The sequence below is a fragment of the Vanacampus margaritifer genome, chromosome 2 (assembly GCF_051991255.1).
Source record: "Vanacampus margaritifer isolate UIUO_Vmar chromosome 2, RoL_Vmar_1.0, whole genome shotgun sequence".
Taxonomy (NCBI): domain Eukaryota; kingdom Metazoa; phylum Chordata; class Actinopteri; order Syngnathiformes; family Syngnathidae; genus Vanacampus; species Vanacampus margaritifer.
Window position 1 is genome coordinate 47966250 of NC_135433.1, and position 27415 is coordinate 47993664.

Consider the following 27415-nt stretch of genomic DNA (forward strand, 5'->3'; position numbering starts at 1 on the left):
GACATAGGAGGTGATATTTGATCCAAAAACTGTTGGTGACCACAGGCCAGTCGTCATTAAAAGCAACCACATCAGCCAGGTGGGTTTATACAGGTATCTGGGGGTCCACATCGACAACACGCTCAGCTGGAGGGTACATGTTGGAAGTCTCTGCTCCAAACTCCAACAGCGTCTCTACTTCCTACGCAGACTTCGGGTCTATGGAGTGGAGCAGAGGATCATGCTGTTGTTCTACCGGGCTGCATTGGAAAGTATCATCAGATACGGCATTGCGGCCTGGTACGGCAACCTGACTGTGGAGTCAAGGTCACAGATTGCCGGTCTGGTGCGGACAGCCATGAAGATCATGGGGGTCAGGAATCATCCTTCCCTACAGATGCTTTATGAGCGGTCCGTCACCAGACTGGCACAGAATATGAGTTAATGACCCGACTCACATTCTGCATCATGAGTTTCAGCTACTGCATTCCGGCAGGAGATTCAGGGCCCCCAGAACCAGGCTGAACCGCTACAAGAACTCATTCCTGCCGACATCCATCAAACTGCTTAACAACCGACATTAACTCAGTGCAATAAGATTTATATATATGGTGCAATGTTGTGTACATACCCATGTGTGTGTATATATATATATATATATATATAGAAGTGTGTATATGGGTGTGTGCAATGTACTTCTCTACACATGTATACTCCTGTGAAGACTTCTGGGAAGTCTTCTACTTATTGCTGCACTTCTTATTTATTTAATTTTAATTGTATCTCTTTCTATTCTGTTGTTTTCTCTTTACTGTAAACTGCAGCTGGATCCGTGGGGAACACGGGGAAAATAAAAGTATATTGCATCGTATCGTATCGTATATAATTCAAAGCGCTAGGAGAACGGAGCCCTGGCATTAAGGACCGTATGCCTAAATGAAGACGAGCACTGTCAGCGATGGGTCTCACAGACACACAGATGGAGCCGACGGGGATCAGGATGCCAAATCCGACCCTGCTGTTGGGACAGTATAGATCCAACCGAATGGGCAGGATCCACGATTCGGAGGAGAAGGGACTGCGTAGGAGAGAGAACCAAGTCTGGGCTGGCCAAAGTGGGGCCACCAGCAACAACTTTGACCCTCCAGAAGGACCCTCTGAAGGGTCAGATGAATGAGGGGGAGCGGTGGGAAAGCATATAGCAGGCCCCTTGGCCAGGGGTGTTCCAGAGCATCCTGGCCTAGCGGGCTGCTCTGCTCCCTCAGGGAAAACCAGAGGGAACAGTGAGTGGACTCTGAATGGTGGGTCTAACCAGAGGGTCCTGCAGTGTGCATGGTAAGGGAATGGACCCGGGGGAGGGTCGGAGGCGCACAGTCCCAAAATGGTGGCCAGTAGCAGTTGTCCTCATTGCGGTCAGGATGAAGGAGTGTGTTGCCATTTTATAGGAGATGAGAGAGGACATCATGCCAACAATGCAAATTAATTTTATTGTTTCGGCTCACTAGATTAGATGCCTTCCATTGGTTCACCTAATTCAGCTATTTAGTCACACATCTGCAGGCAGTAAATAAAAAAAAAACACAAGTCACATGTCTGCTTAGTGACCATTACAGCATGTGTCTATACATTTATAAATCAGTGCTTCTCAAACTGGGTTCCGTTTGCTAAGCTGTAACTTTGAGTGACCTAAATATGGGGAATGGTGCATGATTAAAACAAACACATGTAAAACACCAAAATAAAGCACTGTGCGCATGGATAGAGTTTATTTTTGGTATTTTGGTAGATGGACACATAACGTTCCCCTGCATTTGTGCAATTGTGGAATGGAATGCAGATGACTCCCAGGCAAATAAAGTGCTTCCCCTCAGCACAAGGGCGGGTCAGGGGGTACTTTAAAATAACTACATAAATAAATAAAACTAATAATTAATTAAATAAATTTTTGCAGCGATTCAGAGGGTTCGCCAGGCACGTTGTTGTCATTTTATGAATAGAATATCTGCCTGCACCTTAATCAAATCCACCAATGTCATTTTTCACCACCCGCACCACATTTTAGACCACCTCCAAGCTGATCTAATGTTTAGTCATCATTTTGTCACCAAATTGGCAGATGTGCCCGGCGGGGGTCAATGCTTGAAATAATTATTTTTCTTGAGGAGCAGTTTTGCAAAACAATTCTATAAATATAATCGAAACATGAAAAACACGGATTCTAATGATTATTTGTTTGATGGTCATTTCAGGAATGTTGTCATGATCTGTGTTTTTGTTCATTTTGGTTTTGATTAGATTTTGACTTGTCATGTATTCCATGTCTGTCTCGTTAGGTTTTTGTGTCCACCTGTGCTGGTCGCCCCAGTGGTCCCTTGTGTCTTGTCAAGGCGGTCCTTGTTGTTTCGGTAGATGCTATTCAAGCTTCCTGGTTTCTTTCTGTCCTTGCCAGTTTTGTTATTTTGGACTTTTGTGGGTTTTTTTTAAATCCACTTTGTGTTTTTGTTCCTTTAAAATATAAAGGATTTCTTCTTTTCTTTTTTGAATTTTTATAGTTGCTTTTTAAATGTTTTATTTTCTGACTTTTTTAAATACATTTTCTGACTGTTTTGGCAATTTTGTGGACATTATGTGGTAATTTTCAGTATTTCTTCTTTTGTCTTTGGATATTTTATAGTTACCTTTTGAACATTTTTATTTCTGCCTTTTTTAAATATATAATTCTCTGGCTTTTTTTTGCAATTTCATAGAAAATTTATGGTAATTTTCTGCTTTTCCTCTTGCTTTTTGGACATTTTATGGTCACTTTTTGGACATTTTGAGATATTTTTTAAATACTTTTTCATCTACCTTTTTGTCTCTTTTTCTGGCAACTTAAAAATTTGGACTCTGACATTTTTAGTACTGTACTTAACTCATTCACTGCCATTGACGACTATAGACGTAAAAAATTCATGTGAACTATTTCTATTAGTTTAACTTTTTTTTATTTCATTTTTTATGAAAACCTAGAAAAAAAATTGTACATTTAGAACAGATATTAAATTTGGGATTATTTGTGAGTCAACTATTGAAATCATGCGATGAATTACGATTACAAATTATAATCGTCTGACGCCCCTCATTTTTTATATATTTTTTTAATTTAGGGGCGTCGGCCGATAATTTTTTTAAATTTTATTTAATCACATGACTTCACTAGTTAGCTAACGATTAATCACACATTTTATATGTTCTCAATGTACAATAAAAAAAATCTAGGTTTTCATACTTTTGTAGCAAAGGTGGAAAAAAATGTTAAACTAATAGAAAATGTTCAAATGATGTCTATAGCCGTCAATGGCAGTGAATGAGTTAATTATTCATTTTTATATCAATCATATATTCATTTAAAAGAATATTTTATCTAAAAATAAAGATAAATATGTTAATTTAAAAAATCATTAATTTCTACAGATTCTTGTAGAGATCCACATTGAGCCACAGGAGATGGACTGAAGAGCCACACGTGGCTCCAGAGCCGCAGGTTGCAGACCGCTGGTCTATACTGTATGTGCCTTGTGATTAAATGTTCCAGTTCAGGGAGTACCACAGATGTACACGTCTGTCTTTTATCTCAATGGGCCACCATTGACGTAGACTTCCTCTTAACAATGAAGATCAACACTGGACGGATGGTATTGAACTCTTCAAATCTGTTTTATTTCTTTAATCATTAGGTTTATTTGTCATTGTTGGTCATCATTAACCTCTGCCAGCGATGCAATGAAGCCCCCGACTGCTCTCCCACCTCGCTACTCTGACCTCACGTCTATACATTGGACGTCAGAGTCAGCTGACGTGCGAGTGACGGTCAGGCATGCCGACAGGAATAACACAATTTTATACTTGTTATCGATATGATCATTGTGACCAACTAACATATGACACTCCTCATGTTTTGACATGCAAAGAGATTATCTTTATTGGCCAAGGAAACATAAAAATGTGTATGTATGTATGAGTCATGTCATTTCTATTTGAACAGCAGGTGATATGACGGTGATTGTTTGATTGTGACCTTTCATCCCTTCAGTGGGTAATGAACTAAATTTGGCGCTTGTCCAGAGTCTTGTGGTTGTTAGGATCTTGTCAATTTCTCTTGGCTTTTTTTGGCTATTTAGCGCATAACATCACTGTTAAGTCTTGGTGAAATAACAAAATGCTTTTTTTCCACCGCTCGTTGCCTTAGATACACATTTTTATGCTCTTTAGAGCATAATCTGGAATGGACAAGCAAATTCACCCAAGCCAAAAACATCTCATGCTTTGTGGGATTGTGATCATTTTATGAGAGCAAGTAGAGGTCAACACAAAGATATTTTGGGGGGGGGGACAATGATATGTTCTATGTAGCCCCACTGGTCTACATATTGTATTTTTATTTTTATTTTTATTTTTATTTTTATTTTTATTTTTATTTTTATTTTTATTTTTATTTTTATTTTTATTTTTATTTTTATTTTTATTTTTATTTTTATTTTTATTTTTATTTTTATTTTTATTTTTATTTTTATTTTTATTTTTATTTTTATTTTTATTTTTATTTTTTTCCTGGAGAGCTCAGTATTGTTCATTCGGTAATTTTACCATTTTTGACATGTCATCATCATTGCTCTCTTTTTTTTTTTTTTTATTTACATATTGTATTCTATTATATTGCATTAGTGGAATATGAGTTAAGCAGCAAAAATTATTTGATCCCTCTCGGGGTGGCCATTTTGCCACTTGCTGTCGACTGAAGATGACATCAATGTTTCTCAGGTCTCAGGTAATAACCAATCACAGCTCAGCTTCAGAAAACAGGTCAGCTGTGATTGGTCGTTGCCTGAGTCCTGCGCAACTGTGATGTCATCTTCAGTCGACAGCAAGTGGCAAAATGGCCGCCCCCTGAGATGGATAAAAACGGGTGGATTTTGTTTCATAACTCATTTTCCACAAATGTAATATTAATCAGATTGTTATGTTTAGACTAGTAAGGTCACATATAACATATTATTGACAAGAAATGTTTAAGGTTGTCTTCCACTTTAACAAAAAACAAAACAAAAATACCCATAAAAGGTATTCTACTGGCATACTACACCAATTGGAAAAAAAAAGCAATACAATAAACCACTTCTGTTCAACTAAAAATATTAAAAACAAAAAAGTGGTATCAAACGTCCCTAGTGAATATTAAAATTGAAACATTAACAAATAACAACAGAGATTTCAATCAATTACATTTATTTTATACACATATTAGCATAAAAAACAACATGCAGCATTAGAAGTTATATACAAATACAAATAAATACAACATAATGAAATACAAATATACATAAAATAGAGAATTGAAAAATAATTACACAAAATAACATTTAAAAAAAGAATTCTTAACTGAAGATAAAAATAAGATGCAAATGAAGCTAAACTTTACACTTTCATTATTAGGATACTAATTTGCACCTTGAGAAAAAGAGATACAGAGCACAAAATTTTAATTAAGTCACATCATTTACTGTACATTGGTACTTATAGTGGTGCATGCAAAAAAAAGTGTAAACATTACTCAATAAGTAATATATTAGATAACAATCATGCAAACGTGTCTAAATACTACATAAATAGATATTCATCATACAGGCAAGGCACATTTATTAGGCCATTTATTAATGTCAAGACTATAACTAACTGCACTTAATTGATTGTCAGGCTGTCATTGGGCCGAGCATGTGACCTGCATCAATGGACTTTATAAGAAACCGGCAGCCGCCACTTGTCCAAGCTTGGCTTTAGTTTTTTTCTCATCCAAGAAGAAGAAGAACCTCCACGAGAACCTCCTGCCATGAAGACTTTTATTCTCCTCGCCGGACTCGTCGTCCTTGTGGCTGCTGTGCCTGTTCCTGTGCCCTACCACGCTTTCTGCAGAACTCTTTGGTAAGAATTAAAATGGCTTATCTGTATACAGTATGGACATAATATACAGTATGCACTGCATAAATATATACTGTATATATAAAATGATGTGATGTCATGTGTGTGCTCCTGTAGGCTCTTTTCTTCCCCTTGTGCGGAGGTCAGCACCAAAATAGTGCAACAGATCCAAGACTTCAACCCCATGTTTGGCTGCGATAAGTGCCACTACAGGGTAACTTTTTTTTTTTTTAACTCAAACCTTCTCTCTGCAAGATGAATTTATGAGCAAAAAGCTCACACAATAAACAGACCCATAATGTCCCGTATCGTTTCATAGGACACAATGAAAAGTAGTCAGTGTGCTGAAGCTTATGTGACAGTGTATAATTTTTTGTTCCCTCAAAATGACAACAACAAAAAAACTGACATTAATAGCTGGCAACAAAGGCGAGTCCACCCCTAAGTAAAAATGCGTGTGTTGTATATGCGTTTTGAAAAATGTTAGCGTTGTGTAACTACAATTTACGCAATTTTTTGGTTTCAAGTATTGATTAGAAAAGGAATAAAGTGTGTCCTGATTTAAAATTGTATTATTATTATTATTATTATTATTATTATTATTATTATTATTTTTGTATCACACTAGTTTTTATTATGTTATATTGGCAATTTTTAATCAACAAATGAAAATACAAATAGAATAGCTTAATGTCACAAGATATCACTCAATGTACTGGAGTTTACTGGAGTTTGCTGGAATTTGTTTTTTTGACATGATTAAAAAATTGTTAATTTATTAATACATTTTAATAATTACATTTAATTTTAATTATTATTATTATTTTTAAATTATTTTAAAGTTAGAGAAAAAGTTAAACAGTTAAATAACACAAACACAACAGTAGTAGCTCTTCTCTTTCTTACATTTCTTACATACATTACATTACACTCAATGTATTGTAGTTTAGATTTTTATTTTAATTTACATGATTTTTGGGGGGGAAATGTGTTATAAGAAGGAAACATCAAACTTAATTTTAACATATTTTTATTTGTAATTAAATTTTTAATAGTTAATTATTAATCATTTATTTATAATTAATTTATTAATATTTTTTATAATTTATTAAATTAAATTGTAATTGTTTTTATTTATTTTTTTTTTTACCAAGTTGAGTTAAATAAAACAAACACAACACGGGTGGCCCGTCCGTCTCATTCTTACATTTACAAGAAATTTGACAATCCCAGTTTTAGTATCAGAAAATGATTCAACAAATCAAACTGAAATCAAATTTCCACTGATTTTACCACCCAAATGTTCCTCCAGCTGGTAGCCGGCACACCTTTGGGCATCACTGCCAACCATTCTTCCACCGACGATCTGGCGGTTGAGAACATCACCTTCACCTTCAGCCCCACCATGATGACCGGAGGATGCCGCTTGACCGTAAGTCCAACCAATCTTCACAATAGGGTTTGCCTAAAGGTGTCACAAGATGGAGTCAAAGGACAAGGTTGAATACCTGACGTGTGACGATGAGTTTTGTGGGGGTTGTGCCCAGGGCCTGTCCACCTCTCTGGGATTCACCAGCCTTCTGGACAACGGCCTCAACTACTGCAACCTCTACGATCTGCTCTCAGGTCAACCCCTCACATACAAGAGAGACTCATTTTAAGAAAACCATGCTGATGCTAATGCTAATGTGTTTTTTGTTTTTCTTTCAGAGAGCGGACTGGCCAGCGGACCAGGCTTCATGGAGATGACCAACGAGTGGGCTTGCCTGGGCTACGGACTTGCCACCTGCAAAGCCTGAAGCAACAATGAACTTTGATTTTTTTTTCTTTATAGTAAGCATGAAAACGAAAATGGTTCCATGTGCATTCGACATTTGATGTATGGCGTTGCTTCTAAACACACCTCCATCGTGCATTAAGGCCTCCTTGTTGCTCCTTTGGCACTTCTATTACTTTCTCCAGCATGTAGAAAAAAATATACACATTTGATTGAAATGACTCATTATTAATAAAAAATCAAGATTGTGACTAATGAGCAAACTGCTTTGTGGGTGTCTGTGTGCCAGAGTGACAGAAAAAAAAGGAAATGCTGCTTGATAATGTAATTATATTAGTTTTATTTTTACTAAACCCATTTTAACTGGTTAAACGTAACAGGTCCCCCCAAAAAAATTTTTTTGTTTGTACTTAAAAAAAAAATGTATTTGTTACTACCGCTCTATTGCAGGGCGTGTGTGTGGCATCCATTTTAGCTCAAGTTTACATTGTCAAAAATGGTTTATTTGTCCTATAATATATATTTTTTTTAATTAAGAAAAAACATTTTTTTATGCTTTTAAAACATGTATGTCTTGATAAATCATTTTATTAATATATTCTTTTTAACAGAATGGGATCCATTTTGGCTCAAGTTTAAGTTACCAAAAATGGTTCCTTGACCCCAAAATTACATTTTATTTTAAAGTTTTAACACAAAATAAAGATTTTTTTGTCACTTTATAAGAATCTATTATTATTATTATCATCATCATCATTAATATATATATATATATATATATATATATATATATATATATATATATATATATATATATATATATATATATATATATATATATATATATATATATATATATATTTTACATATGCACAAAACACATATATTTTTTCAAAATTTGACTTTTAAAATATTTTTGTATCATTGTTTTTATTTGCTGATCGGCTGGGATAAATCACATGGGTCTATTGCCTCATATTGAGACCTTCATTTAAATTAGGATTACCGTATTTTAATGGCCATAAGGCGCACCGTATTATAAGGCGCAGTCACAGTTACTGGTGCTCTTTCTGTGTTTAACACACACATACTGCGCACCGCACTATTGGGCGCACGTACGGTTAAACATACTCTATCTGAAAACATATGGTAGCATGCTATTATGCTAAAACATATGCTAGTTCTAGCGCATGTTTTTTTACAAAGGCAGCGAACGGAACAAAACTGAGTTCGGTTACTTGGTTAACTCATTCACTGCCATTGACGGTTATAAAAGTCAAAAAATCATTTTAATTTTTCTATTATTTAACTTTTTTTTCTACTTTTGTTAACAAGAATATGAAAACCTAGATTTTTTTTTTAATTGCACATTTAGAACAGATTTAAAATTTGTGGTTAATTGTGAGTTAACTGTTGAAGTCATGCGATTAATTTTGATTAAAAAAAATGAATCGCCTGACGCCCCTAATTTTTAATAATCATCTCGTCAGGCGATTACAATTTTTAATTGTAATGACTTTACTAGTTAACTCACAATTAATCAAAATGTTTATATCTGTTCTAAATGTACAATGAAGATTTTTTTCCTAGGTTTTCATACTCTTGTTAACAAAAGTGAGAGAGAAAAAAGTTAAACTAATAGAAATAGTTCAAATGAATTTTTGACGTTTATAGTCATCAATGGCAGTGAATGAGTTAATTTTGTGCACAACCATATCCCAGTGATAAGAGTGTGCACACATTTGTGCAACCACATTATCGCAGTTGTTTATTTTTGCATCCTCTCAAAAAGATTTTTTTTTAAATTGTGTAAGTCACGTTAATGGTAGAAAAAGCTTTGAAATGATTTGTCTTGGGCTCCGTTTTTTATATCACAACAACGCATTTGAAGCGGGGTGTGTAGACTTTTTATATCTGCTATATATAAAAAGTTAAATACATACATTATTATGATTACAAAGAGCGGGGGTAACTCACAGTTTCGGTTTGAAATGGAATATTTTGTGAGGCCAGTCCTGGAACTTTTCTGACAAACCTTCGAGATGTTTAAGACTTGATCAATCTTGTGCAGCAGCTCTTTTGTTCATCCGTCATTATTAAAAGGCCTCACTTAACAGGCGCCATCAGCACAAGACCGCCACGTTGGGTCATCAGCACTTATCCATGCTCAATTGATTGTCAGGCCGCCATTTTGCCGAGCGCATGACCCAACCTGGACGGCCGACGCTGTATAAGAGGGGAAACGGCCAACGTTTGTTCCACAACAACCTCCAGCTGCAGCCATGAAGACTCTCGTTCTCCTCGCCGGGCTTGTCCTGTTTGTGTCCGCCGTGCCTGTTCCTGTACCCATTTATCACGCCTTCTGCAGAACTCTCTGGTGAGTGACATTTTAGATTAAGAGATGGGAAAAGTCTTCTTTTTTATTCTTATTATTGATTTCTGCTTCTCTAGGCTCTTCCCTTCAACTTGTGCGGAGGTCAGCTCCAAACTGGTGCAGCAGATCCAAACCTTCAACCCCATGTTTGGCTGTCAGAAGTGTCACTACATGGTAATGTTGTTTTTAGAAAACTATCAACGGATTATAAGACATGTCATTGATTTTTCCTATCAAAATGTTTTCCCAGCTGGTGGCCGGCACTCCTCTGGGCCTCACCGCCAACCACACATCGGTGGACGGCCTCGCTGCGGAGAACATCACCTTCACCTTCAGCTCCATGGTGATGACGGCTGGCTGTCGGGTGACTGTAAGTAACGTGTTCTTACATAATGTGGCCAAATTCTTTTTTTTCACTGAAGACTATAGATACAGAAAAATGGGTGGAAGAGGAAGGCACACTTTGTCAAAACATGCTAAAATCAATTCAATGTATTCAAGGTATTTATGTTAAGCGGTTAAATTCATGAAAACAGATGGGAAAAAATCTACAGCTTAACTTTGTGACAAAGCAAAAATTAAAATTAGGTTACAGACGTCACATGTCCAAACTCAGTAAACAGTTAAGCTATGATTGGTCAATACCGGAGCCCTCAGGCACTGTGATGTCATTGTCAGGCAACATCAAGTCACAAAATGGCTGCCCTCTGAAATGGATAAATATAATTGTATTTTGCTGCTTAAAGGGAAGTTAAGTCAAAATTGTCTTTACAATAATATATTGTGTACATCCCCAGTAGTCTAACTGATTAATATTGCATTTGTGTGATATGAATTAAGTTGCAAAATCCACCTGTTTCTAGAACATTATAAAGAAAATGTTTGACTTGACTTGCCCTTTAAATTCTATAAAAAAGTTAGTGTAAAAAAAATAATTCATTATTCAACTTATTTTTTTATTGAAGAGTATGCAGTGGCTGTATTAACTGCTTTAAAGGGTGAAAATCCAAAGAAAAAATGCTTAATGTTTAGTCATTATTATTATTATTATTACTATTATTATTATTATTATTATTATTATTTATATATTTATTTTTTTAGGGCCAGTCCACCTCTCAGGGTTTCACCAGCCTTCTGGACGACGGCCTCAACTACTGCAACCTCTACGATCTGCTCTCAGGTCAGCTCCTCTTGTTCAACAAATGTGACTCTTTTTTTTCTTTTCTTTTTTATGCTAATGCTACTTCTAATGTTTTGTTTTGTTTTTTTCCTTCCCACCCAGCAAGCGGACTGAACAGCGGTCCAGGCTTCATGGAGATGACCAACGAGTGGGCTTGCCTGGGCTACGGACTTGCCACTTGTACAGTCTGAAAAAAACAAACCAAAAAAAAGTAATGAAGAAAGACAAAGTAATAATGTGATAATTTGCTGCATTTTTAACCACAGTATTTAAAAAATCATTAAGAATGTTTTTCTTGTACTCTGGCTTTTAAAATAATAAAGCTTTACTTTTTTTGCGTCATACATTTGTGCATTTCTCACTTTTGATGATGTTCTCTGGTGCCTTCTTGTGGCTGTTTTTATTATTATTATTATTACTTTTTTATTCTTATTATTAATTTTTTATTTATTTATTTTTTTGTAATTTTTTTATTTATTGCATTGACGGTCCATACAAAAAATGCAAGATAGAACAAAAATAAATGAACAAATTCAAGCGCTTTGTGGCAGCTCAGGCTGTTTGAAAGAACTATATAAATAAAGATGACTTGACTTAACAGTATGTCAAATAAAATAAAGACAGTATAAAATTAAATCAATGGAACAATAATTTCATAAAATAAATATTTTAAAATCAAGGGGGAAAAAAGAAAATATTTAACTTTTTAGCGGTGAGCGAATGAACATTATTTATTTATTTATTTATTTTTCCCATCGTCTTGTGGCCACTGTGAAACAGGATTAATTTGTTACTCATGAGATCACATGTCGGGAGGTTTTGCACTTTATTCTATACTTTTTATCACTATAGATCAAAACAAATTGATTAGTGTTTCTCGATTATCTGTCAAGCGGAAATCAATTAACTTAGCATCGCGCATGTGGACAACTGGACATGCTCTTGTATCTAACTAATCTGTATTGAACTGTATCAGAGCTGTGATTTTCTCTCATTCGTTTAATATCAGTCAGTTTCATTATTTTTATTTTGACAACCAATGCTATATGGTAGGGATTTTTTTTTACTTTCACTTAATATAATATATATTGTATGTATTTATCCATTTATGTATAGTTGTACTATTTATTTTATTTAAATTTTAAGCTTCAATTTTAATGGGGTGGTGGGGGGGTCAACAAAATGTGCTTCTTTGAAATAGTTTTTGCAAGAAAATATAAATGTATTATAATCATTATATGTTCTATGTTTGCATTTTATTTTTAATGTATGTATTCATTCATATTTATGCATAATTTATTTTATTTTCATTTTAAACTTGATTTTTTGTGTGATTTTTTTAAACAAAATGTACTTTATTTTATGTATTTATTTATTTGAAAGTATTAATTTATTGTATTTATTGTACGTTGTATATTTGCATATTATTTTTGATTGTGTGTATTTAATCATATTTTAAATAATGTATTTCATTTTATTTTAACTTTCCATCCATCCATTTTCAGAGCCGCTTATTCCTCACAGGGGTCGGTAGTAGGCAGGGAACAAATTCCAACACTTCAGGGTACGCTCCAACCGCCCGTTTTAGCTAAAGATATTACCAAGCTTTCTCCGACAACAACAAAAAAACTTTCAAAAATATATAAGTTACTTTCATATACGGACAAAATGTCTTTACCCATCTTAAAATGGGAGACAGACTTGTCTATAGCTCCGGAATCTGACTTTTGGATTCAAGTTTGTGAAAATGCATTTAAAATGACAAAACACACAAATTTACAACTTATCCAATATAAAATTATCCATAGAACATACATTACTCAATATATGATGAAGAAAATGGGGCTCTCCGACTCCGACATTTGTCTCCAGTGTCTACAAAACACTACAGACACTTATTTTCATGCTTTATGGTTATGCACTCCGGTTATGTATTTCTGGACTTAAGTCTTAGAAAAACTTTCCGCTATTTTGGACTGTAGGATACCTTTATCTCCAAACTTGTGTTTGCTAGGTGACCTAACAACAACTAACTTACCACATAAACAATTTCAATCTACACTTGTAGCCCTTACTATCGCAAAAAAAACAATTCTTGTTAACTGGAAAAATAAACAAACTCTGAATATCGACCAATGGTCTAACCTCCTCATAAATCACATTTTAATGGAAAAAATATCGGCCTCAAATGAAAAACAAATATCAAAATTCATAGAAATATGGTCTACGTATATAGAATATTTTAACTTAATTCTGGTTATTTAATTCTGCCTGTTAGCGAGAGCCACTACATCGTGAAAACTTACATTGATGTTTCTGCATTTGGCAGTTTGTAACTAATGGTTGTGTTTTTATAGTCAGGAACCCAGTTGCTGCCAGCAGGATCTAGCAGATTCACCTCCAATGGGCACTAAGGGCTAATATTCGGATTCACTGCATGCCAGGGGACTAACTCTACAGGTGCTGTCCCCTCCTGGCTGGGCGTGGGCGGGTCTGCCCCTCTGTGGGCTGCTGGTTGGCGGCTGCGTCTGGGTCGTTCCCTGGGTCTCGTGGGGGGTGCTGTGTTGCGGGGCTCTCCCTGGTGTTCGGGGCGGCGCCGCCCCGGCGCGGTCCGTCGCTCTGGGCCCGGCTCACTCTGCTTCGTCTGTCCTTTCTACCTTTCCTCAGTTTCTCCTTTGGGCCCTTGAGGTCTCCCTGATTTGTTGGAATTTAGATGTCTCTGGGGTTGGTGAAGGACTCTGGTTAGTGGCCCGGTGGGTGGTGTCTGGTCGGTGCTGGGCTTCGCTTTTCTTTCTTTTCTTTGGTCCCTCTTCGGGTCTTGTGGCGGCCCCACGACTCTGGCTGGATTTTGAAGTGTTCGGTTTAGGTGAACGGTATGTTTTTTTTTTTTTACACGCACGCACGCACGCACGCACACACGCACACACGCACACACACACATCCACATACAAAAAAAAAAAAAAAAGGGAGAACAATGATGATGACATGTCAAATGATCAATACTGAGCTCTCCCATAAAAAAAAAAAAAAGTAGGCAGGGAACGCTCTGAACTTGTTGCCAGCCAATCCAGGTTATTTTAGTTTTAACACTGTTTTTTTTTTTTTAATTAATTGATTTTATTTTCATTTTAAATGCATTTTTTTAATATTTCTTTTGTACATATTTATTCATGATTTTATACATCACTTATTTTTATTATGATTTTAAGCTTGATTTTTATTTTGTTTTTTAGCGTGAATCATAAACATCTTTTCCACCAGCATCATCAGACAAGTATTCTCACAAGCTTGGTGAGAATATGACAAACGGCGTCAGTTCAGCTTTAACCGCTTGATGACAGCAAAAGCATTCGTTATGCTACTTCCTCTTCTTTTCTTTAAGTGTGTGCTGTAGAGATAAGGCCATCGAGAAGAATGTATCAACTCACATGACTTTTTAATCTTTGCTAACGTGAATTTCCTCATTAAATGGCCAATTTTGCAAACATTCTTCACACAAGCAACAAAGTAGCCTGGTCAGATTTTATGTCCTTTGTCCACTTCCCCCATTTTGTTGACCCGAATCCAAATCCTCGCGAAAAAAGGCGCGCTGGGCCAACCTCACGGGATTGATGATGATGAGCTCACTTCTGGTCACCACAATAAACAGCACGGTTACTCGGAAATGGCTTAGACATGTGACTTGCGTGATGTCGATGATGCCTTCTTCGCCTTAAACGGCATTCGCGATGGAAAATCAGCATCGGCCATGAAAGGGCAATCACATTGCAATCACGTTAACAGGTAATTAAAGGTAATTGCCTTATGCGGAACTTAAACAAGACACACATTAGATAATATCAACGACAAATTTCCTCACAATAGAGGTAGGAGGTCAAGTGGTGAGGTTTGGATTCTGTGGGTCAGGCTGCAGGTTAGTAGTGCCCTTTAAGCCTTCCCCAAAGCTTTACACACACAAAATGTCCTCCAATTTAAATAGTCAACCCCACTATTTTCCAATAGCTGTGAAATAATCTTACTGAAAATAAACACAAAACAAAGAGAATCACAACATATAAAGTTTTGCCTTTGGAACGTTTGCTTAGCTTAATGCTAACAAACAAATTCTCAAAGATATTGGAAAAACTACATGTGGAGAGACTTGACAATTTCATTGAAAAATAGAATTTATTATTGGGGAGTCAGTACAGTTTTAGAACAAATACATTAACATCCATGCCATTAATGCAGTTAGTAGCAAAGATAACAGGATGTATAGAAGACAAAAAATATGCAGTGAGAATTTTTATTGACTTAAAAAAAAAGGCTTTGATACAATAGATCATGGGATTTTACTAAAAAAAGATGAAGAGGTATGATGTTGGAGGGATGGCACAAGTTTGAGTGCTAAAACATCACCTGTGGTGTGCCACAAGGATCTGTCTTAGGACCCAAACTGTTTATCTTAAGCATAAATTATATTTGTAAAGTTTGTGATTTCTTGAAATTTGTTATATTTGCAGTCGACGCAAATACTTTTTGTTCTGGAGAGGACTTGCAGCAGCTTTTAGAGCTGGTCTAACTGAAATTAAAACGTTGGTTCGACCTTAATAAGCTATGTTTGAATTTAAAGTAAGTAGTCGCAGTGCAAACCTAAAATGGACGCTGCAATTAATTCTGTTCTTACAGAATTACTCACCGTTTCCTTGTTGAATGTTGAACAGCAAGCGGCACTTTTACTTGGTAAAGACGTTCGTGCTTTTTTTTCTTTCCCTAAGACAAGACCAAAGACATTTTCATACGTTGCCGTTATAGGTAAAAACAAACATTATACAAGATGCCGCATCGTCCAATCAGCCTTTCCCGACCAAATTACAGTGGAGCAGTCCCAGATTGAGATTGTAGAGAAATCCCTTGAGTGAATCACAATTATCAATCTGGTTATTGCCAGGTTAGGGAAGCACACAAATCCAGGTGTAAATTGATCATGTGGAAGTGGAAAGGGCTTATGGAATGATTTTTGAATGAAGTTTCTGGGTGTTTTAACTCATTCACTGCTATAAATTAATTATTTAAAAAAAAAAAAAAAAAGATTATTAAAAATTAGGGGCGACAGGCAATTATTTTTTTTTAATGTAATTAATCGCATGACTTCACTAGTTAACTCATGATTAATCACAAATGTTAAGCGGTCTTTGCGTGCATTGTTTAACGTCAGGCAGGTTGTTGAACAGCTAAGGGGGGGGGGGGGTCCTCGTGCCAGTATTTACAGAAGTAGTCACGGTAGTTACAACTGCGCGATAATCTCCTTCCTAATTCCACTGTGATTCGTAGCACTGTTGTCTTTCTTTGGGCCCATGGTGAAAAAAATTGTCGTGGAAAAATCAAAAGTAGAGTATGGAGCACCTCCGGGAGTATTCACGATCTGACCGGAAATGAGCAGTGCATCGTCGCAACTACCGCAACGTGAGCATTCGGCTTCGCTGGGCTTCACTCGGCTGCCCGTTTTCAAGGTACGTTCGTCGGCTTGGGTGTTCGAACTCCGAAAATGAGTTCAAACTCCGAGGCATTCTTTACTCAGATTTTTGGGTTGAAGTCCGATTTGTACGAGTTCCTAGACGTTCAAACTCCGAGGTTCCACTGTACATTGATTTTGATAGTCATTGATTTAAATCGTTATTTTATCCATCAATCGCAGACTTATGTCTGCACACTCCTCGCTCAGTTCATCCTCCCCATTACTCTAAGGAATCTATTCTTCATTCGCTGCGCAAAAACAACTTATCTTACTGAATCACTAGTTGAGAGAAACTCCAGATTTCTCTTGTATTTTTGTCTGCATGACAGTATTATACTGTCCCCTGGTGGCCAAGTATGAACCCACTCTTTAAATCTTTACATTATTTGAGGATGCCATTACTTATTACAAAACGCATTACAAAACTTTTGTACTGTAGTCACGGAACAAATTAAACACACCACTATATTTAAATATCATGTAAAAACCTTTATTCCATTTTGTTTGCAGAATTGTGCGGCAGTCTGGATAAATTGAATTTGCGGTCTGCAGGTGGCCTCAATGTTTCTTTTTCCTACACAACTACAGGATGTGTTAAATAAAATATAAATAAAATTATGTTATTTCAAAAAAATGCTAAATATGATGGAACAAACAACAGAAGCTGCAAGTACAACTTTTATAATCACAACATTAACAAATGAGTCAAGTGTCATGTGTATTCAATTTGGCTTTTGAAATTATAAAATTAATTTTTTTATGGAACTCATCATTTTCACATCACTTCCACATCAGACAGTTTGGGATCCTTGTGTTATTTGGCACTTTTAAGGCCTTCCATGTATTTTACATTCAAAAAATCTCACAATACACCTCCAAAAGCTAACAAAGAAGTATGATACCAAAATCAATCAATTTACTCACAAATGTACTGACGTGTTTTTTGAACGTCTCTAGTTGAACATAAAGCTAAATTTGCAGAAAGCCATTAGTTGTGCGGTATGAAAAGCAACAAGTGGATACACAGGTTTATTGTATCTACTGCCATCTAGTAGAAGAGCATTGAATTGTTCTGCCTGTCACTATACGCCGAGTTCATCATTGCCTGCATCTTTAATTTCCATTATTAGTTGTAGCAAATGCAGCGCAAACATTTTCCGACTCATTTGCTTTTGCAGGCTGAAAGTCCGTAACCCAGGCAGAGCCATTCGTTGATGTACTCGGTGAAGCCCGGAGCTTTGGAGAGGCCGCTTCCTGTGCAGACAGGAAATGGTAGTGATCAGAAAAAAAGAGCATTGGGGGTAAAAAATGAAGGTGAGAAAAGGCTACCTTGGATCACGTTGCGGAGATTGCAGTAGTTGGTGCCGTTATCGAAAAGGCTGGACCAAAAGGCAGATGTTGACGCACCCTGAAACAAAAGTTCCAATTGGAGTTATTGATTCTATATAAGTGATCTTCAAAGTGTGGTACGAGGTACACTAGTGGGATGCGGATTGACTCTAGTGGTACACCAGAATTACTGACATTACAGTAAATGTTGAAACTGTGCATAATGTTCTAGGCTATTATTTACAATACAATTAATTATTATTAAAATTAAGTACAATACATTTGCATCTAATCTTTGAAAACTAAACATTTATTTAGCTACAATTTTAATTGAACTTTTATTTGCATTTATATATATATATATATAGAGAGAGAGAGAGGGAGAGAGAACTATTTACATATTTTACATGCCCATTTTTTAACCTTTTGTCTTCTTTGAAGCATCATAAAAAAATACAATTAAAATAAAAATATTGCCCACCACTTATTTAGAGTCTTCAAACCAAAATGGCAGCCGTCCTGTTTTTGCTCCAAAATGGCTTCTTAGGGCCAATTTTAAGGTGTCAGGCACGATTTCAATTAATTAAAAAAAATATTTTAAGAAGTATAGTCAGGGGTATAGTCTGTTTTGCTTTGTCCATCTGTCTTAATATGTGCTGTACTTCAAATTTGGTACAGTATCTATTGTGGTGTTCAGAATTCCTCCACGGAACTAATGTTTGTTGAGTGTGTTCACTAGGAGGGGAGTTAGAGTGACGGACTTCCTGTTTTGGTTATAGAGTGATGTAATGTTCAGTAAAGTTTTTTTGTGACACTCCTCCTGCGTCTCCTTGGCTTCGGCACCACACTATCAAATAAAAACTATGAGCAATTAGCTTTTTAAAGACCCCTTGAAATGTTCCAAAATGGCTGACTTCCTGTGACTCTTCTAGCTTTTTTGTGGGTCTATTCATGATAGATGTGGCAATTAAATTTTATGTTGCTCACTGAATAACATTTTTTTTTTCAAAAATTTCCAGAGGGCGCTAAAGAGCCATTTTTATACTATTAGCAATGCAACAACAAACAAAAAACAATCATGTGACTTACATCCACGCGGCATCCCAGGCTCATGGCTGTGGACGACACGGTGAAGTTAACGCTCTCCACCTGACCTACTGCCGAGGTGTGGTTGGCCTGGATTAGCAACGGGGTGACTGGGCCCAACTGGATTAAACACACAGTGGAAAAATATGTCATATATTAACCCACACCTATAAAATAATCTTTCATTTCTTACCTTGTATGAGCCCATGGCTTTTATTTGAGTCACAATGGCGACGTTGACCTTACTGCACGGCACACCGAGCAGCCTGCGGGGATTAAACGAGATTTACTCACGAATGTAATCAGGATTATTATTGAAATTACCTTGACATTAATATACACCTATAAACATCATTATGAAAGTAAAGGTCACAAGGTCTTACCAGACTATCTTGCAGAAGGCGTGCGTCGGCTCAGTGGGGGCGCCATGTGCAAAAACGCACGCACCTAAAATGAGGACAAGAGCAGCAAATTTAATTTTAGCAGACATGGCGGCACGCAGGAGGAAAAAAAACAACTTGTTTGGAGTGGGCGGTGGCGGTTTGTGTGGGAAAGCGTGCGTCCGAGTGTGGCTTTTAAAGAACGGACTGGGTGAGGAAGATCATGTGGCAGCGTGCAAAAGGCATTCGCATGACACTTCATGCTTCATGCTTTGAATTTGAACACATTTTATAAAGAGAAAACACATGCATACATTCACGTCTGTCCGTTCATAATGCTGAATTCATTGTGTAACGTCCACAATATCATCTTCTAATGTTTCTTGACATTAAACGGTCAAATGATATTATTATTATTATATATATTGACTATGTCACTTGTCATCATATACAAATCAATAGTGTTTTTATATACCACTGATCTTGTGGTCACTAAATAATGCGTATCTGATCAAATGAAAAACATTTACAAACAAAAGAATGTAAGACATCTAAAAATGAAGAAATAAAAAGTGTATCACCAAAATTACTATTAGTATAATACTATTACAATTTTAAAAATCTGAGGTCAAACATTCCCAATCTGATGTCATAAATCTTGACCCTACTTTGAAACCCTACTTTAAAACCCTCATTTGAAACCCAAATGCTACATTGAAACCACAATTCTAGCTCTGAAATCCTAACCCAAGTTCAAAACCCTATCTGGGCTTTGTATCCCGAGGGCTGCATCCATCACTCAAAACCCGAGCTGCTGTCATCAATGAACCATAAGTGTTATAAGTGAACCCACTTTGAAACCTTAACCCTAATTTGAAACACCAAACAGAGTTAAAAAACGAATTTGAAACCCTAACTCTAGTTGGAAACCCTACCATAGTTTAAAACTTTACTTTGAAACCCTAACCCAATTTTAAACACTTCTTTGAAACACTAACCCTAATTTAAAAAAATGAATTTGAAATCCGGTCCAAACTTTTTAATGCTACTTTGAAACCAAAGCCCCAATTTGAATCCCTAATTTGAAACCCTAACCCTAGTTTAAAAGTGTCATCCAAAACCCTACTTTGAAATGCCATCTTTAGTTTGAAACCCTACTTTGCAACCTTAACCCAATTTTAAACACATGGCAACTTAAATTTTTTACAAAATCGACAAAAATCGACCAAGAAACAGGATGTGGATTAAACAAAAAGGGTTTTATGAAACTACTCAGTTCGACAGGGTGGCAACTACAACCATATTAATATGCATATTCTTACATGTCAAAATAAAAAATATATATGACATTTTTATACAGATATACTGTATTAACAGAGAATTTGGTTTCTGGTGGTTTGTGTGGAAATCTTTTGTGAAAAGTCCATGTTAAATAACCCAAATGACATGTAGAGTAGTTGATTAGTTTAAAAAAAAAAAAACTGCTGACAAAAGTAATTGGGGGGAGGGTAAATGTATGCTGCCATCTTATGGACAAAAAATGTTGGTTGCACTAGAAGAGATTGTGAGGGTGGCAACATTATATATCTTATTTTCTTTCAGTAATTATTCCTCTACGACGTGTAAAGGTCAATATATTGTCCATATAGAGTAAATAAAATTTTATAGGAAAATAAATAAATAATGGAATTAGAATCCAAGTATGATGCATGTTACAGACAAAATAAGAGTCACATGAACTAAAAAGATTTTTATTAAAAACACATAACTTATATACTAATGAAGGTATGTTCACGTGTGTCAGGATGTAAAAAAAATTCGGATGAAAATCACTCAAATGAAAACACACCTATTAATGTGTTGTCTTGCTTGCGGAAATCACACATTTAACCTGATGCCTTACAGTTCAAGTAGATTTTTTTTTGTCAAGTAAGACAGTTTCACACTAAAATCTCTTCAGGTCAATGATTGTCCTCTTCTGACAATTTGGTGAGGATTTCCACTCCGTCGGATGTGATAACGAGCGTGTGTTCAAACTGAGCCGATCTGCACGAGTGGGAAGGAACCACAACATAGGTTAAAAATCCAAATGACAACCAGCCAAAGACAAAACCTCACCTTTTATCATCTGCAGACACCGCGGTCCACTTATCCTTCAGAATTTTAAACTCTGCACACCCCTCCATCAGTATGGGTTCTGCCAACGGAACACATATAGTCAGCCGCCAGACCAGCACATGACATTGATAATGACCTCACCGATTGTGAACGCCATCCCCTCGTCCATGGTCATGTCATTGTCATTGGCTGGAAATAAAAACAGGGAGCACCGTGTATGTGAAAAATACAAACATAAAGCACAAAGGTCTGTCATGAAGATTATTCACCATGGTGCCAGATCTCAGGATAGCAATGAAAGTCGGAGCCGATTCCGTGTCCAATGAAATAAGGACACACTTGGAATCCATTCGCGAGGGCGATTTCACTGTAACGCAAGACAAATATTTTATTGAACTAAAACAGTACGTGCATACTAATCCGTGGTAGATCGTCGTACCTGATAGTGTTCCCAATAACGCAAAGTTCCGCACCTGGCCTGCAGGCGGCTATGGCGTCATCTCTGCAACGCCTCGCCGTTTCTACCAGGCGGCGCCCTACCTCGTCCACCTCGCCGACAAAGAAGGTCTCCGACGTGTCGCCGTGGTAACCATCCAAATACACCTAACGGGAACGGGCGGAATGAACGGTGATTGGACGGATTACGGCGGTACGCTTGATCCCGACCGTCGACTTACGGTGACGTCGATGTTGATGATGTCGCCATCTTGAAGTGGCCGACTGCAGGCACATTAATAAAGGATGAATGCTGCGTACAGAAAGTCTCATTGCCAATAACAGAAAGAAAATACTGGATGTCATCTTTCACATTCATCCTCATCGATATAATTCAGGATGACTTCACACGCACTAACAAAACACTCGACTCAGGGCTTAGCATTATTGTTGGTAAAGACACAATAATGTGAGCTAGCTAGGAGGGTCAAAGTTACGAGTTGAATGTGTGTGGACGGCAAGAAAACAAATGCCAAGCAGGCCGTAACCATTACTACAAGGGAAATGGAGTAACCTGTCACGGGTAAAAATATTTTGGCCGCTTTTTTTTTTTCCAAACGGTATAGTCGATCCCTATTCACGGTAATAGGAACGGGCCAACTCATGAATATTGGAATATTGAAAATGGCTATATTTGACGGCCATTGAAATGCATTGGGGGGGGGAGTTAACTAAAAAAATTCTTCACCATTCCATCCAAAAAAATATGGGGGGAAAAAATCTGCTTCTATGTGAATCCACAGGTACCAAACCGAAAAATGGGCAAGTTATGATGTATTTTCAACATGATTTTTCAATTTAATGGGAAATTTGCCCTTACCAAGTTATTTTAGATAACGGAAACTACCAAAATAGCTAAAACTAAAATAAAAAAAAAACATTTTCGATAACGACATAAAATAAAAACGAAAATGCTTTTTAAAAAACGAAAACTATCTGAAATTACATTTTACATTTACAAAACTAACTAAAACTAACATTAAAATTAGGGGTGTGGATTGCCTAGTACCTGGCGATTCGATTCGTATCACGATTCATAGGTCACGATTCGATTTGATGCCGATTAATCCCGATGCGAATCTATAAATTGATTATTGCAATCCTTTTCTCTCTCCAAATTTAGAAAATACTAATCAGTAAACTTGTACATGTACACTGTAAGATTTGTATGAAAATGTATTTATTTATCTGAAAATTCAGGCTTATAACTGAGCCACTGCATTTAACAAACAGGTTGCAGTCTGTTTCATGTTTGAACAGCGCTGAAATAAAATATTAAGGCTTAATGTTCCATTAATGTAACGTTCTTCCATGCTTAATGTGTGAATCCTAACCCTAAGACGTTTTGTTGAATATTCCCATTAAAAATTGATGTTTAAAAATCAAATCGATTCAAGAATTGTGCGCTGTAATATCGCGATATATCTCCGAATCGATTTTTTCGAACAACCCTATTAATCATAGTGAAAATGTCCTCCGTTTTAGTCTTTGGTTTGTTTGAAAGTGTGTCACACAGAAGTGACATCATCTAGCAGCAGCCAATAGAAAAGCACCTTCAGATGATGTCGCACCTAGGCGACAGTTTTACGTGCTTGACATATGGCTCCAATGGCTTGCCTCGCCTGCTTTTTTCATTTAACTCATTTGCATTTAACTAACTAACTACATTTAAAAAAGCACAACTCAAAACAAATGAAGAATTACCTAAAATGAAAATTCCAAAACTATAATAACAGCGCTGCCAACATGGCCGCCACATAGGCATGCGGTTAGCCGGGCTGCTACAGTGCTACTCGAACAAACAGCAATAAACCAATCAGAAGCAAGTATTTTAGGGTCATGAACTCTAGCATAGCAACTGTTGCTATGTTGGATGTTGTAGCTGGAGTTCATGGCGATTGGCCTAATTTGAGTTCATAATGATGTAGAATTATTAAAATGAGTAAGAAATTAGCAAAAGGCAAACGGTCATCTTTCTACTGATACCCGTAAGTTGGAGACTCCCCAACAAGATATCGACGACAATGGCAAGGTAAGCGGCGATTGTTTTGCGATATTTTGAGATAACTACTGACTTTGTTTTTGAGCACCTTTTACATAATTCGATTTTTGAACACTTGACAATATTTATTTCATGACAATGAAACTGTTAATTGATGAAAGAGGTTGAAATTTGACCTATAGAACCATTATCGCCTCATATCTCACTATAAATTGTTGCCATTGAGTGAAATTCCGGCATCATACACTTGCTATTTACCTGTCGGGTATGCCATGGCACACCACGTTGTTGACTGAAGTACAAACCGATTTTGGGAAACCTCCATACCCGAGAGGTGATGGGTATGCGTTATGCTGGATCGTCTCCTGATGTACAATGAAGTCGATTTCATCTGTTGTCATACCAACCTGAAACAAAATATTTTTTTGTTTGTTTTCAACTCATTCACTGCCATTGACGGCTATAGACGTCGAAAATTCTTTTGAACTATTTCTATTAGTTTAACATTTGTTTCCACTTTTGTTGTATGAAAAACTAGGGGGGGACATTATTGTATTTAGACCAGATGTAAATTTTGTGATTAATCACGAGTTAACAATTACAATAAAAAAATGTAATCGCCTGACGACCTAATTTTTAATAATCTTTTTTTTTTTAAATTTTTCTTTTTCTTTTTGAAAAGAAGCTTATTTAAAAAAAAGAAAAGATTATTAAAAATTAGGTCGTCAGGCGATTATAATTTTTTTATTGTAATTAATCGCATGACTTCAATAGTTAACTCATGATTAATCACAAATTTAATACCTGGTCTAAATGTACAATATTTTTTTTCCTAGGTTTTCATACTCTTGTTAACAAAAGTGGAGAAAAAAAATGTTAAACTAATAGAAATAGTTCAAATGATTTTTTGACGTCTATAGCCGTCAATGGCAGTGAATGAGTTAATGACAAACCCACAAACAAAGAACTTTGTGTGAGAGTCTACGCTTACCTTCAGACTTTGACCGGCTAGCAGCAGCACATGTCGAGCTAGCTGGCATGCTCTGGCGAGGCTTTCGATTTGCTCTGCATTTTTTATTTCGATATAGTCGGGCCATTCCGGAACCAGTCTGGTGCCAACATAATCGGGCCGTTCAATGTGCTTAGAACCGGAAAGGAGAGAAAACAGTGGGTCACTTTGTTGTTCATCTACGGTAAAAAAATTTTTTTAATGATGACATCTGTTTAGTTATTTGTTACTTAGAATGAAGGGAATAAAACTATTTACTTCCTGTACTCTGCTATTGTATGTTTTAAAATCTGAATATTTTATTTCTTCCTTTAATTATTATTTTTATATAATCATTATCATCATTCGTCTTCTTCTTGATATTATTATTTTTATTTCTGTGTTAAATTTTATGTATAGTACTTTGTTTCAGGTGCAGTTGTGTAAGTGTTCTAAAAGTAAAGTTCACAACTGAAAAGGTGTTTAAATGACATATGCTTAAAGGCATTTCAACAAAGTTAAGAAATTGAAGCTGGTACTATATACTTTATATAAAAAAAAATATGCCAATATTTTCCCTATTACTCTAAATATAGTTTATGTTTTCCAGCTCCAAATGCCTGTTATTGGCCTTCATGACTATTAAAAATTGTATCGGCTCTGAAAAACAAACAGAAACTCTCTACCTTGGGTACGGCATAGGCAGGCCTGACAGTAGCTGGACGAACGACACTGTGCGAGTGAGATTTCATCCACTTTCTCCAGAAGAAGCGGCGATGTGGGTGACACAGTCGCGCCGTAGGGGTCCCGCACGGGTCCAAACTGCACACTCGTCGAAAGATAGCTGCCAGCCCTGCAAGAATGCAAAAGCAATGTTTGGTTTGTTACTAGATTTCACACAGAGTACATTTGTGCCTAAACGAGGTCATCATTATTTCGGCATATTTTTTTGTTTTTTTATGTAAAATATGTGGATACACTGCCTTGGTTTAATAAATACTGCTAAATGATGATATACTTAGTGGTACCATAATAAGTCATGAATTAGTGTAATACTATGTGTAAATGTAACAAATAATTCTCATGTATGTGCAAAACAGTCGTTGCAGTAATGTTATTGATACAAGCTAAAGGTTAGTTAAGAAATACAAAGATTATAGAAGTTGTCAGAATGTCTATAGTGTATACGGTATACCGTGACATGTTTTATCTACTCGTGTGCTCAACCGGCAGTAGCTTCCGACAAAACAACTAGCAAGCATGCTAAAGTCGTGCGCTAAATGTAAGGCGGTCGTTCCACCTGCCATTTCACTCAGGTGCTTTGTTGACCTAAGCGTGTGACCTTTTTTAAGTCACCTACCAGATCTTGTCGCAAATCCTGCATAGCAGTGGGACGCCATTGCAGGTCATGTCACGTGGTACGGTGGTCATGTGACGGTGAGCAGCAAATCAGCGACGACATGACAGTAGAGACCCAGCGCATTGTTTTTTTTTAATGGCAAATGAAAATAAATATCACACTTTTCCCCTAAAGTTAAAAAAAAAAGAAGTTTTTATTTTATTTTATTTGACATTATATATATTTTGATTTATGCTGTAGTGAAATGGAAAATAATGAAAACGCTACTAATATGGTCAACAGACATTTTTAATCAGAGATGACTTTATGTGTGTCCTTAAACGTATTTTTGATGCTGACTTATAAAATGTATTTTCTTTTTTCCTAGCACATCAGGTTTTGAGATATTTTCATTTTTTGTTTTTAAATTTGAACTGCAAAAGCTTGCAAAATACGAATTTTACCATGCATTGTAACGTTTCAGAAAGCATTTCATCTTGATGTGTTGACCAGTGCAATATAACAGTGTCATGAGGAGATTATTATTATTTGTGATTTGATACAGTTGCCAAGAATTTTCTGTCATTGGTCACCTACAGTATTTCAGACTTTTTTTTTTCATCAAATATTATGCAGGTAAATTAGTTTTCTAAAATTTGACATTTGTTTTGCACCTTGTTCATTTGTTTTCTGAAACATTAAGTGTTGCACAGTTTGATTTTTTTTTTTGCAACTTCCTGTCCAAAGTACAGTGAATATTTTGCAATAAAGATTATCCATCAATTTTCTATGTCTTTCCTCATAACTGTTGTAAAATACGGTACTGGGCTGTTTATTTTGTTGTAAAATGAAATAGAAATGAACACGCCTAACCTAAATATAAGAGGTATCTTTGGTTTAGAACACAGTAAAACGT

The 27415-nt window shown here is 36.2% G+C and overlaps 4 protein-coding genes across 4 annotated transcripts; 2 read left to right on the forward strand and 2 right to left on the reverse strand.

The window, feature by feature from the left end:
* Nucleotides 1-3741: 3741 nt before the first annotated feature.
* Nucleotides 3742-7916, forward strand: LOC144043105 (uncharacterized). Its single transcript, XM_077556344.1, has 6 exons — nucleotides 3742-3833; nucleotides 5770-5937; nucleotides 6052-6148; nucleotides 7247-7366; nucleotides 7482-7560; nucleotides 7645-7916. Exons 1-6 carry the CDS (start codon nucleotides 3742-3744, stop codon nucleotides 7731-7733), a joined length of 645 nt encoding a protein of 214 aa, XP_077412470.1. The 3' UTR covers nucleotides 7734-7916.
* Nucleotides 7917-9988: 2072 nt separating this feature from the next.
* On the forward strand, nucleotides 9989-11564 carry LOC144042640 (uncharacterized). The gene is made up of 5 exons (XM_077555473.1): nucleotides 9989-10088; nucleotides 10163-10259; nucleotides 10336-10455; nucleotides 11187-11265; nucleotides 11368-11564. The coding sequence occupies exons 1-5, from the start codon at nucleotides 9994-9996 to the stop codon at nucleotides 11454-11456; spliced, it is 480 nt and encodes a 159-aa protein (XP_077411599.1). The 5' UTR covers nucleotides 9989-9993; the 3' UTR covers nucleotides 11457-11564.
* A 5666-nt stretch (nucleotides 11565-17230) lies between these two features.
* On the reverse strand, nucleotides 17231-19702 carry LOC144044094 (uncharacterized). The gene is made up of 5 exons (XM_077558303.1): nucleotides 19561-19702; nucleotides 19371-19443; nucleotides 19181-19297; nucleotides 18092-18170; nucleotides 17231-18016 (listed from the first exon to the last, which is right to left on the reverse strand). The coding sequence occupies exons 1-5, from the start codon at nucleotides 19665-19667 to the stop codon at nucleotides 17925-17927; spliced, it is 468 nt and encodes a 155-aa protein (XP_077414429.1). The 5' UTR covers nucleotides 19668-19702; the 3' UTR covers nucleotides 17231-17924.
* Nucleotides 19703-21292: 1590 nt separating this feature from the next.
* Nucleotides 21293-26628, reverse strand: metap1d (methionyl aminopeptidase type 1D (mitochondrial)). Its single transcript, XM_077559619.1, has 10 exons — nucleotides 26521-26628; nucleotides 25847-26013; nucleotides 25164-25313; nucleotides 24431-24579; nucleotides 22353-22395; nucleotides 22115-22278; nucleotides 21945-22042; nucleotides 21817-21864; nucleotides 21676-21754; nucleotides 21293-21603 (listed from the first exon to the last, which is right to left on the reverse strand). Exons 1-10 carry the CDS (start codon nucleotides 26558-26560, stop codon nucleotides 21519-21521), a joined length of 1023 nt encoding a protein of 340 aa, XP_077415745.1. The 5' UTR covers nucleotides 26561-26628; the 3' UTR covers nucleotides 21293-21518.
* Nucleotides 26629-27415: the final 787 nt, after the last annotated feature.